This window comes from Herpailurus yagouaroundi, unplaced genomic scaffold, assembly GCF_014898765.1.
Source record: "Herpailurus yagouaroundi ecotype Mexico unplaced genomic scaffold, PumYag 222, whole genome shotgun sequence".
In the NCBI taxonomy this organism is placed as follows: domain Eukaryota; kingdom Metazoa; phylum Chordata; class Mammalia; order Carnivora; family Felidae; genus Herpailurus; species Herpailurus yagouaroundi.
This window is the reverse complement of record NW_024412453.1, coordinates 1,211,179-1,226,046: the sequence shown is the minus strand read 5'-3', so window position 1 is coordinate 1,226,046 and position 14,868 is coordinate 1,211,179. Positions and strand designations below refer to the sequence as shown.

The 14,868-nt window shown below is 48.5% G+C and overlaps 1 protein-coding gene across 1 annotated transcript in view; it reads right to left on the bottom strand.

The window, feature by feature from the left end:
• Positions 1-14,353, bottom strand: part of GGA2 (golgi associated, gamma adaptin ear containing, ARF binding protein 2) — a 34,399-nt gene extending 20,046 nt beyond the window's left edge. Inside the window, exons 1-5 of the mRNA XM_040458758.1 lie at positions 14,171-14,353; positions 6,135-6,219; positions 4,941-5,016; positions 3,726-3,824; positions 1,535-1,658 (exon numbers count right to left, since the gene is read on the bottom strand). Of these exons, the coding sequence (XP_040314692.1) occupies positions 1,535-1,658; positions 3,726-3,824; positions 4,941-5,016; positions 6,135-6,219; positions 14,171-14,273 (487 nt within the window). The 5' untranslated portion in view covers positions 14,274-14,353. The remainder of the gene's footprint in view (positions 1-1,534; positions 1,659-3,725; positions 3,825-4,940; positions 5,017-6,134; positions 6,220-14,170) is intronic.
• Positions 14,354-14,868: the final 515 nt, after the last annotated feature.

Here is a 14,868-nt window from a genome sequence, read left to right as displayed (position 1 = left end):
CAGCACAGAGCCTGGATGGGATTCTCTCTCTCTCTGCCTGTCCCCCACTTGTGTTCATTCCTCTCTCTCTGTCTCTGTCTCAATCTCAAAATAAATAAACTTTTGGGAGCCTGGGTGGCTCAGTCAGTTAAGCGTCCAACTTTGGCTCAGGTCGTGATCTCATGGTTCCTGAGTTCAAGCCCCACGTCGGGCTCTGTGCTGACAGCTAGGAGCCTGCTTTAGATTTTGTGTCTCCCTCTCTGACCCTCCCCAACTCGTGCTCTCTCGCGTGTGCATGCACGCGCGCTCTCTCTCTCTCTCTCTCTCTCAAAAGTAAACTTTAAAAATTTTTTTAAACAAAAAAAACTTTAAATAAATAAGTAAATAAATAAATAAATACAAACAGTGAGTACGTTTGACAGGAAAAGATAGTCCATCCTGAATCCAGGTTCCCTCCTGTACAGAGCCCTACAGACTCCCAGCTTCTGCACAGGACACAGAAAGGCATGAACTGCTCCTCCAACACTGACCAACACGACCCCGGACAAGCTACAAATCTACCACTTTTCTTGAATCCACCAGAGTGGAGACTGCAAGGCAACAAACACCCTGGAATCTGAGGAAAAATGGGAAGGCAACACCAATGTGAGTAATTCAGATTAAATGGTTTCTAAATGGTTTACAGGCTGGCATACGCCAGCAAGAGAACACAACCTCTGAGGCCTGTAACATGAGAGGAACAGGCTCTTCTCCAGGGCCCTCACCCGCACTCCTGGAAAGACAATGGGAAAGGCCTGACGTCCCACCTAAATTCTTCTCTCTCCTTCCAGAACCTTCAACTGCTGGGGAAGGACAATAAGCCCTGGAGTTCTTAGAGCAGTGCTGAAAACTTACTACAGCTGAGGAACAGTAAAGAAAACCCTGTGGCCCTGGGGGAGGGGCAGGATCACGAACAGGTCCTGCCGGGACCCAGGGACACAATGTCCACTGAAGACAGAGGCTTAGACAGAATGGAGAATGATGGTGCCTGCCCCCACCAGGCTAACAGGCACTGGGTAACAAGTAATAGCAGTTGACTGTTAGGAAAGTATCTGGAATAAAACCCTCTCTGAGGTGCAGAGCAAAAAGGAAGACCTAATGCTTGGATGGAGCAGATACAGAGGCAAACTCTAGCAAATCAGCTCCCACACTAAACACAAGCTAACACTGTAGGAACTTAAAATCTGGTATAGTGAGAGTAGCTATAGCAACAATAGTCTCAAACTCAGCTCAACTCCTGCCCACGAGAAGGAAAGGTCTGTCCATTGCCAGGGATCAAAAATTATTTATGGGATGCCCGGGTGACTCAGTCAGTACAGCACGCGACTCTTGATCTTGGGGTTGTGAGTTCGAGCCCCCACGTTGGGTGCAGAGATTACGTAAAAATAAAATCTTAAAACAAAAAAACAACCTATTTGTCTGTCTCTACTGTCCTACACAAAATGTCCAGTTTTCACCAAAAAAAGCAAGAATACTTCTGTGAAGAGGAAATGCAATGTAAACGATGGAGTCCAACCTTGTTTCTTCAGCATCTGGTAAGCATCTCGGATCTTGATATCCTCTGGAAACCAGACTGTCCAACTAAAAAGTATTTCAATGACTCTTCCTTTAACTTTTTCCGTGGTCCAGGACCCTAGGTACTGAAAATAAAAAGGACAGAATTAGAAAGCTGGAAAGGACTGAGCAGACCAGCCAGCACACGCTACTACTAAAGAAGTAGCCGCTGAGGTCCAGGGAAACGAGCTGCCCATGGCTGGTTGAGAGGTGAGGCAACAGAAGCTAAACTCCCTGGCACTCAGCCCCAGGGTGCCTTCTGGGTTTCAAGCAGTCACCCTCCAGAACTGCTAAAATTAAACCCACCATATACTTGTCTAGATTAGAGCCACCGGGGACACTCATTTTTTGAATGAGGCAAGTATGGAATATTAAAAGAATATATTTGGTCTTTGTCCCTAGTTGCTGGCACAGTTTCAACAACCCCTGGAATTTCTTGAGGTACAGGAATATCTTTTGTTATTCATAATGAGCCCCCTTGAACCAATCCTCAGTGTATGTTAACCATTCATGGTGAGCACTTAGTTTCAAGGGAGACTGACCACTTTAGAAAAACCCACCGTGTGATGAGAGGGTTGGAAATTTCAGCCCCAGCCCAACCCCCAGGAGGGAAGGGGGCTGGAGATAAGAGTTCAATCATGGCCAGTGATTTAATCAAAATGTCTACATAACTCCAGGTAAAACGAGGTCTGGAGAGCTTCCTGGTTAAAACACGTGATGTACCAGGAGGGTGGTGGGGAAGCTCTGCTCCCCATTTCCTCCAAGACCCTGGTCTATGCAGCTCTTCCATCTACATCCTGTATAACAGAAGGGTAATAACAAGTACAGTGCTTCCCTACCTCTTGTGAGTGTTTTTAGTGAATTATGAAACCTGGTAGAAGGCGTCATGGGAACCCCTGAATCTGCAGTCGGTCAGAGAGCAGAGGAAGTAGCCTGGGGACACCTGAGACCCCATCTGTTATCTGAAGTTGGCAGCACAGTCTAGGTAGGACTGAGCCCTTCACAGGTAAGGTATGTAATAACTCTGGGTAGTTAGTGGCAGAACTGAAATGAATTAAATTGTAGGACACACAGTTGATATCAGAGAATTGCTGAGAAGTAGTGAAGGAGGGCTCCATCAATGTTAGGTACCCGAGAATGGTGTTGCTAAGACAGGGGCCAGGAGAAAAGGTGCCAAGGACAGGCAAGAAGGGACATAAAATTTAAAGCCACACCTGGTATCTCTTGCCATTGCCATAAAAAAAAAAAAAAAAAAAAAAACAACAACCTGTCCTCAAGGGGCTTCTGGGTGGCTCAACTGTTGAGAGTCTGACTCCTGATTTCAACTCAGGTCATGATCTCACAGTTTGTGAGATCGAACCCCGCGCTGGGCATGGAGCCTGCTTGGGATTCTCTCTCTCCCTCTCTCTGCTCCTCCCCACTCATGTTTGTTCTCTCTCTCAAAATAAACAAACTTAAAATAAATAAATAATTTTTAGAAAGAAAGAAAGAAAGAAAGAAAGAAAGAAAGAAAGAAAGAAAGAAAGAAAGAAAACAACCTGTCCTCAAGCTTGAGTTCCTCACCCCTCCAAGCCACCACTGCAAGGCCATCTTTAAAGGGAGAACGTGAAGACACGGACAAAGAGCACTACTGATGAACATGACCAGCATCTTAGACCTTGGAGAGGTTTGGGGAAGGCCATCGGAAAAGACGTGACCACCAGCTGACCTGCAAGCTGGACTTGGGCAATCAAAGATCTCTCAGCCCCTCCGCTGTCCTCGGAATACCGACAGTCGCGAGACAGTGATGTGGTATGGACAACACCCACACAGGACACCTGACTGAATCCACTTAAGACCTCTATATAAACCTCTGCTTATTAACCCTGCCACCTACCAACCTAGAGTGGCCTCTCTCTGCTCTCCTTGCCCTGCATGCAGAGGCCGATTTCAGATTATACCTGGGAAGCTCCCTTGAAGGTTACGAACCAACAAAGAGGAAAGCTGTCACGTGCAGGACATCCCCTCTCGGCTCTGTCACAAACTGGAGACAGGCTGGCAGGCTCCGCTGTAAGCAGGGCTACCTCTGGACAAGAGGTACCTCTAGGGGACACGAGGTGGAAGGATAGGGGTAGGTACAGTACAGGGAACAGGGCCAAGCCCACGGTGCTCACCTTTGGGGACAACACTTTGATCAGCTCATTGAGGAAGCGGAATTTAGCCACCTCGTTGTGGAACTTCTCCCCACAGTGGTTCACACACATCTCCAGCACCTGCACAGACACAGGACCCCCATGAGAAGGGAAAACCACCGGCTTCAGGACTCATCTCAAATCTGACGAGCATTTGCTGGAACCATGGTGAATGTTTTCTCAAGACTACAAAGACACTGAAGGGGTGCCTGGGTGGCTCAGTCGGTTAAGCGTCCGACTTTGGCTCAGGTCACGATCTCACTGTCCGTGGGTTCGAGCCCCACGTCGGGCTCTGTGCAGACTGCTCAGAGCCTGGAGCCTGTTTCAGATTCTGTGTCTCCCTCTCTCTCTGACCCTCCCCTGTTCATACTCTGTCTCCCTCTGTCTCAAAAATAAATAAATGTTAAAAAAAAAAAAAAAAAAAAGACTACAGGACACTGAAGTTTGAGGAAGGGTGACATTTTCAGACTAAGGAAAAAATGCTACCTGTTTGATCTCACTGTAACCATCAGGTCTGTGCCCAGGCAGAAGCTCGGTGACATGTACCCAGAGGCCACGTCACCTTTTAAGGAGACCCTTTGGGCAGATGAAACTGGCTAGAGAATCATCTCCTCCTCAGAGGCAGGAATCTGGTATGTGAAGCACAAGGGCTGTTCAGCCAAAGGCTGCCTGCTGGCTTCACAGCTCATCTCACACCAGCATGGCAGGATGGGCCTGCACATATTTTCTTTGGTCCACACTACTGTTTCACATTTCAAATTAGTCACAAATATCAATGAATTCAGAGAATTCATCTAAAAATCTGAATTTCTAATTTCTCTTGGAAAACAAAGTTCTAGCAACTCTGGGCCCAGACTCACACCTGGCAGCAGCCAGCTGGCCCTGTGCTATGGCGGCCCTCGCCTGTGTTTCCGTCTTCACCCCGCGGCTCACTCATTTATGTGACCTGTCAGGCCCTGGTACATGTGGCACTTGAACTTGTCAGCCCTGGTCTCCAGAAGACAAAAGGAAATAAAACCTTCTCTTCTCCCCACACAGCGGGCTCAATGCTGCTCTCTAGAAACAGACCTCAGATGGGGCAACCCGAGCCCAGAACTCCCTCTTAGATGCTCTCCACCACACTGAAATGTGACCGGGGTCCAGCACTCTCTAGTGTCACGACAGGCAAGCTTACGCTAAGGGGCAAGCCAAACTCACCGTTAACGCATAAAGAGCTTCTTTCTCTTGTGGAGACTGGATCTTGTGGGCCAGTAGCCAGGGTGCATGGGTTGGGCTAAAGGAAAACAGAGAGAGGCGCCTGGGTGGCTCAGTCGGTTAAGCGTCCAACTTCAGCTCAGATCACGATCTCACGGTTCATGAGTTCGAGCCCCATGTAGGGTTCTGTGCTGACCGCTCAGAGCCTGGAGCCTACTTTGGATTCTGAGTCTCCCTTTCTCTCTGCCCCTCCTCCGCTCACACTCTGTCTCTCTCAAAAGTAAACACTGAAAACAAAAGTTTTTAGTAAAATAAAATAAAGGAAAACAGAGAGACCTGGGCTATGGGCAGAGAGGAAGAAACCAACCAGTATGGCTGAGTATGCTCAGTCGAGTCACCTCTCTTCCAGAAGCACAGGTCCCAGAGCAGAGGTGGACTGACTCACACCCAGCACACCCACATGCCTCTGAGGAGACCAACCCCCTACCCACCTTCTTGCAGTGACAGCACCTGCTGTCCTCCTCCCGTCCACAGCAGCACATCATCCTGCCCATAGCCAACCCACCCCTAACATCTCTAAAAGTGCAAGCTGAACACCCAGGGCCAGATCTGCGTGTAACCAGGTCATGAGCAGTATAGACCCTGTCTGTCAGATGACAAATGCTCAATAAACACTAGAGCAGAAAGTGTGATCAAACTTCTCACTCATTTCCAAATGCTGAATATTCAGCAACACGTAGATTAAACAACTGATGACTGACTTGATTCTTCAGTTCCTATCCAGATGCTTTGGGAACAGAAATCAACAAAATCTTACCCTTTTCCTGCTTATTCTTAAGAAAGATGACATTTAAATTATGGAGAACACACTGATCTCTATTGCATTGCTACATAACCTTGCTACATCCTACCCGTAACATTTAGAGGTCTCCTCAACAGTAGTGTCTTCTAACACTAAAATTCTTTCCAAATAATTGCCAATTACAAGTGGACTATTCTGTTTAAAAACAAACAAACAAAAAAATATGACTTTTGGGAAAAAGTGTTCTCAGATCACGGAGGGGAAAAAAAAAAAGGAAAGAGAGCCTTACCTTCTTTCTCTTAAGTAAAACAGACCCATGAGACAAAAACATGCACTTAGTCTGACGTATCACCCTTATCTGAGGTGTGTGTATATGTGTGTGAAAGTCACCTTACCCATTGGGATCAGTGTTCACCTGGTCACAGAAATTCTGGATAGCTGACCAATCCTGTTCCGACATGCTTGGGTCTGTGGCTTTATCTATCAAGGAAATAAAAATAAAGAATAAAAATAAACATACACCCCACCCCCCTGCAAATAAAGTGGCAGCCAACGACTGTGATATCACTCCTGCAGGGGATCGCAACTCGCAGGCAGAGAGCTAAAGGGACAGGACCCTGGCTGTGCAGTTGGCCACCATCAGGCACAGTGTCTGGCACATGATGAGGCTGCAGTGAAGATCTGCTGACTGAATGAACACAAAAGCTCTTGTCCTACAAGAGACTCTACTTCCGGGGCAGGGGTTGGCCTGTGTGTGCCTCCTTCATGCCTCCCGTCAGGACTTCCCCACTTTGGCCCTGCAAAGAGGGTGAGCAGGGACCAGAATCTGGGAGGTTAGTTGTAAGTTTCTGAACTGTGTGAACTAAGTTTAGAACATACCACAAGGCTCTAGGTGGCTCCACCTGGTCATCCCACCGTCTCCTCAAAAACAATACCCTTCAAACTAACCCTCAGCTTACTGAAGTGCTTTTTGAGCGTCCTATGTAAGAAGCTTCTCCACGTAACAGCGGCTTGTGTGGTCTAATAAAAGGACCTCCTCACGTTCACTCTTTAAAATGCTGTTCCTTTCCATAAACTTACACATTCCCAGGGACCCCAGATCCAATCATGCTAGGGTCCCCTGCACTGGACATTAGTATTTGGATGACATCTGAGAACATTAAGCATCGAAGGCATGGGGGCACAGACAGAGATACCTCCAGAAGGAGCATTATCAGAAGGCCTAACTTAAGACCATGCTCCACTGAGGGGAGGGGCGATCTTTGACCTTCCTGATGCTGGATGACAGCAGCTTCTTCTCCTGCTGCTGCTGCTGCCTAGAATTCCTGTCTAGTCGCCCAGAAAGTGTGTCCATCACGCGTGTCCCACCCCAGACTAAACCAGGCTCTGCTCTCTCACAAAGGAGCTGCTGGGAGGCCTCTGTCCTAGGCTTTCCTAACTGCCACCCCAACTCCTTCCTGTCCAGTTCTCTGGGGCCTACCCACCTCTCCAGGGAAAGACCTTCCTGATCCTGACAGAGAAGATCTTTCAAGCTCTACAATAGGCTGATTCTAGGGTCCTGTTTCTGACATTATTCCTTTTGCCTGACCCTCTACTCCTCTCCTCAAAATCCTACCCCATTCTTCAAGGCCCATCTGACTTTCCACCTTCTCCCAAAACCTCCTCCCACTGCTCTAGCCCCCGAGATTCTCCTCCCTTCCAATTACTAAAGATCCCAGGGTCAAGCAGAGTATAACCTTTCCTGACGACAGTCACACTTCTGTCATGTGAAGTCATGTGTCTGTCCACCTCAACAGTAAGACTCAAAACGCTAACACCATTCTGGCTGGCAATGCCCACATTCCCTCACCTGTTCCTCTTCAAAGCTCTTTCCCTATGCTATATCTTGAAAATCCTCTCCTGGGCGCCTGGATAGCTCAGTCGGTTGAGTGTCTGAGTCTCGATTTTGGCTCAGGTCATGATCTCATGGTCATGGTATCAAGCCCCGCGTTGGGCTCCACGCTCACAGCACAGAACCTGCTTGGGATTCTCTCTCTTTCCCTCTGCCTCTCTCCCACTTGAGCTCTCTCTCTCTCAAAATAAACAAACAAGGGACGCCTGGGTGGCTCAGTCAGTTGGGCATCCGACTTCGGCTCAGGTCATGATCTCGCAGTCGGTGAGTTCGAGCCCCGTGTCAGGCTCTGTGCTGACAGCTCAGAGCCTGGAGCCTGTTTCAGATTCTGTGTCTCCCTCTCTCTCTGACATTCCCCCGTTCATGCTCTGTCTCTCTCTCTCTCTCAAAATTGAATAAACGTTAAAAAATTTTTTTTAATAAATAAATAAAAAATAAACAAACAAACATTAAAAAAAAAAATACTCTAGAAGGCAAAAGCCATATATTCCCTGCAGTGCTTAGTACAATGTCTTACTCAAATGCACAAAATAATTACTCATGAAATAAATTATTTAAAGCAGTGACTCCGGAGATTCTGATTAAGGAGGCGTGACTCATCTAAAATAATTCTGTCCTATTTAAGCTTCTTGAAGTTTTAGTTCACTACAAGGTCAAGGCTGACGCCTCCAGGCATTCAGACCTCAACATGCAACTGGACCCAGAGGCAGAGACCTACAGAATCCAGCTTTCCTCCTCCGGCATCTCCCTACCCCCACCACCAAGTGAAAAGAGTTAGACAGGCACCAGCTTTTCCAAAGGAAGAAAATACTTCTATGAAATTAAGTCATGTTCCAAACCCTTAGCCAAGGCAAAGCAGCTAGATCTATACAGCGTAAGAGTTTCTTTTTTATTTGTATCATGAGGATTCCCTCAAAGTTTATCCCAGCCCCCAAATAATAGCAATAATAGTATTAGATGCTTTTTCTTTTTTTTTTTTTTTTTTTAAGAAGTTACTACGTGTCATACACCAGGCTGAGTGTTTTCCAAGCCTCCCTTCCTTCTAATCTTCAGAAGGGAGAACACCACCATCATCTCGCCATTTTACAGGTAAAGAAGCCTACCCGGCCACAAAAACTGGAAAACAACAGGAACAGAACTTCAGTCCCAGGTCTGGCCCAAGCCGGGGCCCAAACATTTCTCAAGGTAAACTCAGTTCCTTGACAGAGACAAGGCCTCTTTGGGAACTAGTTTCTTCAATTTTCTCACCACTAAGTCATCAGCTCCCTAAAGCAAGAAGATCAGTCTCATTCACCTTCACATGCTCTAGCGCCCAGAATAGTAATCGGCACAAAGATCTATTGAATGAATGAATGATTCACCCTTTGCTATACACAGTTTGACCAGTTGGCTGGACATATTTCTGACTCCAGGAGATGGGTATTCCAGTTCTGAAACAACTGGGTTTCCCAAAACATAATGCTGGCCTGTCAAGCTATCTCAGAGGCCTCGAGCAGCTTCCAGAGAAAACCACCCCCAGGGGACCATCAGCTGGGTCTGATCAGGCCATGGCACTGACCCAGGTTTGTAGGATACCCATCTGCCCCAAGGAGTGGCTGCGGGCAAGCAGGGCATGGCCAAGGAAGAACTCAAAAGAACCTCTTCTCTGTTTCTCGTGACTGCCACAGCCCTCCCCGGGGGCCATCCTAGTGGATTTATTTAGCTGGCACTTGGGCAGGACAAACAACACTACCACCATCTATCTGCTTAATAAAAGCAATGTTTCTATCCATTTCAAGCCTGCTGCAGGATGAGAGGTATTAAGAAAACAGCTGAGCCCTCCGGCCATGAGTGAAATAGCTCATCTAAGAGTGACCCAATCAGAAGGCAAATCATCTCACACCAGCTGCCAACCAACCACTAGAGTCATGACTGTGGCGCTCTGAGCAGCCTGTGCTAGAAAGGGGAACCCTGGGGCTGTGGGGAAGCAAGCAGTCGCCTCAAGGAGCATTTAGAATTCAATCCTTCAGGAAGCACCACTGACCCCTACAGTAGTCCAGCGGTCATTCAACTAAGCACACTGGATGTGTCTTGGGTACCGAGACCCACCACAGGAATCTCCTATGCCATGCTCCAAGATAAAGAAGGAGCTCAGCCCGCCAGAAGCTGGGAGCATATAAATAGACTGCAATTTGACCACCCCAAACTCCAAAAGAGGCACAAAAGGGGGGCTGGAAGGAAGACAGGATACATCACCTGGGGGTAGGTCCAGGTGGAAGGAAGAAAGGGATTTACCGAGCACCCCACTTTAAGCACAGAAGATGGCAAATAGCCCCTGGCAGCACATCTGCAGCTACCATCCTAGAGACCGAGGGGCCCCAGTGCTGGTTGGAAGAGCATGGGACTGGCCAGAAAGCTAAAAGGCCCACTAAGAGGGCAGTGAGTTAAATCAATTACAGTATACCCATATAAAGGGACATAGAGGTTTTCAGTAACAAAATGAGACATATCTATGCAGTCATGTGGAACAGCAACCAAAATCAATTAAATTTGAGGGTAGATGGTTACAGAATGCACAGAGCTGCTATTTGTATTTTAATTTTTTTAAATGTTTGTTTATTTTTGAGAGACAGAACATGAGCTGGGGAGGGGCAGAGAGAGAGAGAGAGAGAGAGAGACACAGAATCCATCCAAAGCAGGCTCTGGGATGTGAGGTGTCAGCACAGAGCCCGATGTGGCTCGAACTCATGAGCTGTGAGATCATAACCTGAGCCAAAGACGCTTAACCAACTAAGGCATCCAGGTGCCCCGCTATTTGTATTTTTTTTTTTTTAATGTTTACTTATTTTGACAGAGATAGCATGAGTGACAGAGGGTCAGAGAGAGAGTCTCGAACAGGCTCCACACTACCAGCACAGAGCACGATGTGGGGGCTCGACCTCACAAACCTCAAGATCATGACCTGAGCCGAAATGAACAGTCAGATCCTTAACCCACTGAGCCACCCAGGAACCCCTGCTATTTGTATTTTTAAAGTATAAGCTTAGAGTAACAGCTTCCTGATGTTCCTTTGGAGAACTACTCCTCCCCAGCTCTAGGTCCAAAGTTTTTCTTTTTTTTTTTTTTCTGCTAAGCCAATATGACTGAGTTTTCTCCCATTCACAGCTGAAAACACTAATAATAATAATATTTAACACTACATGCCAGGCACTATTCTAAGTGTTTCACATGTATTAACAACTCTAACAAGGACAGGTTACTACTATCCCCGTCTTCGAGACACAGCTGCCCTGCCCGCTGAGGCCAGATCTGTTAGTGACCTGAACTTGGCAGTCATCAGACTGCAGCTAAAGTGACTTCTTCCTCCATCCAGCCCAGACTCAGGGAACGTAGCTATACTGTCCTTGCCATACCATCACCCCCTCCGTACCTCCTTGTCCTTCCTTAGCATCAAGTCCACTGTGCCCCACTCCCCCCATCCCGGCAAATCTAGTTTAAAGGTTTTTATTTTTTTTTAATGTTTAGAGAGAGAGAGAGAGAGAGAGAGAGAGAGAGAGAACGAACACGTGCGCAAGCAGGGGAGAGACAAAGAGATAGGGAGAGAGGATCCAAAGTGGGCTCTGCACTGACAGCAGAGAGCCCAATGCAGGGCTCGAACTCATAAACCCTGAAAGCATGACCCCAGCTGAAACTGGATGCTCAGCCTCAACCGACGGAGCCACCAAGGCATCCCCAGCAAATCTAGTTTCAACCGTAGTTTGCCTCCTCTGATCCTACTAGAGGTGGAGAATCACACAACCACGAAGACTAGAAGAAACATTTCTGATGTCCAATCAACACTTGGAGGTCCAAACTCAGAGGATCTCAAGTGTGAAGGAGGAACGTGATCCTGCCCCTCTCCCCGAGGGTACATTTGGCAATATCTGGAGACATTTTTGGTTTTATCTGGACATTTTGGTGTGTGCTACTGGCATCTAATGGATTGAGGCCAGAGATTCTACCAAGCATCTTATAATGCACAGGACAGGCCCCACAACACTGTTATGGAGCCCAATATGCCATTGATGTCAAGGTTGAGAAACCCTGTTCTCAACCATACAGGTGGGCTCCCTTTTGTTTCCCTTCCCAAACTTCCCCACTTCGTTCCTGGACCCCCTGGTTCCACTGCAGCCCCCAACACTCAGCAGGGAATGGGGGCAGTGATACTGAAACTTATTTGCATGTGTAATCATCTTTATCTCCTTCCCCAAACATTCAGAAAAACACAAGGTGCCCTTCTCTGTGAAGCCAAGTCACCCCTTTCTGCTCGGGCTCTGACCTCCCACAGCATCATCAAGCCCCTTGCCAGGAGCTACAGCACTGGACTTGGAATTTAAGGATAGTTCCTCAAAGGAACAACAGGCTAAAGAGGGGCTTACAAGTGCCCCTCTCCTTGTAAGATCTCCTTTACACCTGAATTCCCTCTAGCTACCCTCCCTCCTTCCTTTCACAAAGGCCATCAAAAAAAAAAAAGAAAAGAAAAGAAAAAGAAAAAAAAAAAAAAAGGCTAGTGACCAGGGGCTACTCTCTCTCCCTACACCAAACTTTATGTTTCAGAGTCGTTGCCAACTCTTCAAAACTCAAGAGATTTTACATAAAAATGTAGGTTCTAGCTCTACCTGAACTAGAAGATCCAGCACCTTTGGGACAGTAGCCTAAAACGTCTGGGGCTAAAGAACCCTCTCCTCTGGCAGTCTTGTATCCTGTTAGCTCCTGTACCGGGTCAGCTGACAGCCATCCTTGCACCCAGCCCACCTGACTCTCTTTTTGGCAACTCCAGTCTAGGCATGTTCTCCACCACCTAATTAGCCGCTTGTCCCCACCATTTAACTCAAAGATGCCTCATCAGTAACCTTTTAGTTGCCAAATTCAAAGTTCCCCCTTCTCCTGCCTGACCCACCTCCATCTTTCTGCAGCAAAGCTACCTACCAACTTGCACCCCTCCTTTGAGATCTGTGGCTCCCCGCCCTCCCAGCTCTCCCCCTGCCTGTGTCCGCTCCGCCCGCGTCAGGCTGCTTTCCCCACCTGCTTCCTAAATGGTGAGGTCCTCCACGCTCCATCTGCAAACCTCTGCTCTGGACAAGCTCTCTGTCAATGAACTGAAGATTCCCACAAAAAGAGAAGGTCTCTTTTTGGCTGTGCCACCTGCACGTCAAACTCCACAACTCAACCATCCCTTCCTTCTTAAACAAGTCCTCCTCACAGGTGAGTCATTTCTAACCAACCAGTTACCCGGAGTCCGAACCCAGAGATCAACCTCAGACTTCTTCTGGTCTCCTGCCTCCATTTAAATGCATCAAGGCTGCGGACTGTGCCTACTAATGATTTCTACTGTCAGTCCCAATGCCTTTGTCCTTCTTCAGCCCCCCAACACTACCGAAAGACCTTTTGTATTTACTCTCCTCCTTAACCAGTTTGGCTCCACATGACTGCAGGTAATGCTGTTAATAGGTGTACGGGATCAGATTCTCCAGCTGAAAACTCCACCCCAACCCCACCCCAGAATAAGATATAAACTCCTTTCTGCAGCATACAAGCCCCAATTAGCCCTGCAGCCTCTTTTCCAGGCTTTGTTCTTCAGGCTTTGCACTCTAGCACTACCAACTACTGGTTCCGAGAATGCTCCACACTCTCTTGTCCCCAGCTTTTGCACATGCAGTTTCTTGTGCTTGAGAGATGTTCTTGCCTACACTGACCACTTAAATGCTAGATCTGCAGTGACGATCCCCAGGTAAATAGATCAACTCCTATCACCACTGTGGGCCCCCACCCCCAATGTCCATTAGTTATGACAAGGTGCCCTTACTGTGGGCTTGGACCCATTAAACAATGTCTTTGTGATCAAGGGCCCTGTGTTATGCATCTCAGAGGATTTCCAGCACCTAGCAGAGCCCAATACAAGCTGCACGGTCTCTGTCCTCTTTGAATTTCAATGCCTCATCCGTAACACAAGGACATAACAACCCCAACCCCCGAGGGCTGTCGTGAAGCTAACCATACACATAAGTCCGGCCAGAGTAAACACGCGCAAAAGGTATAAAGGGCTTGTTTTGACACTGACGACCGCAGCCAGCCAGCGATCTGTGCTAGCTCCAAAGAGACCGCAAGAGGCTGCCTGGCTTGCACGAATAAAACCAGTCCCCTTCAGTGTAAACGTCCCCATCTCCAAAACGTGGTTAATAATAGAAGTTGCCTCTTGGGGTCGTAATGAGGTTTAACAAAGGCTGGACTGCTTCTAGCAGAGTACTTGACACAAAAGAAAAGCTCAACAAACGCCAGCCATTACGTTTTTAAGGTTTATGAGCTACGACGACAGTGATGGTGGGCAGTGGCAGGGAGCAGAGCACGTAGACTCGGGCCCGCCGCGCCGCACCCGGGCCGATCCCCGCATCCCGGCCGAGCGCAGCCCCCTCCCCGCGGCCACCTGCCCGCCGCCGCGTCCGAAGAAAGGCCTGGGGAGCCGGGAAGCCAGGCCTCACGTGTGGCTCTGGGCCAGTGCCGAGGGGCGGCCCCGCTACTCACTGAGCCACAGCTCCAGCGCTGCTGCCGGCCCCGGGGGCCCTTCGGCCGACTCCGCCCCTGCCGCGGCCTCGGCCCCCGCAGGCACCGTTGCCGCCGCCGCCATGGCCCAAACCCCGCTGTTCAAGCCACTGCTGCCCCTTCCCCTCTGGCTGCCACCGCCGCCGTCCGGCGCGCTCCGGGGCTGCCGACGCGGCAGGCGCGGGTTTGGCACGTGATGGGCGGGGCCGTGTGAGGCCCCGCCCACCGTTCCGGCCCACGCCTCCCTGCGGTCTTAGGGGCCCGGGGATGTATCTTACCAAGATGCTTCCCCTCTGCCGGGGCTGCGTTCGCCCGGTCTTCTCCACCAGCAATGGGATCAAAGCCCATCAAGCCAACTTCGCGAGGCCTGCGCGCTCTCCTCCTTTTGGAGTAGGCTTGTCGGATGAAATGCAGGACGCTCACTTAAATTTGATTTCAGATAAACTCGGTATAGTTTGGGGGTATTTTTAACCAGCGGGGTCTTGCGCCACAGCACCTTCTCTGAAATGACACGCCCGCTCTCCTCTATACTCCCTTATTTTCTCCATCGTACATTACACCATAGATATACTACAGGTTTGCTTATTTTGCTAAAGGATAATTTTTCCCGAAAAAGTCATGATTCTCACACATATTGAAATGAGCACGTATTAAATATTTTAACTAATTAGAAGGGCAGC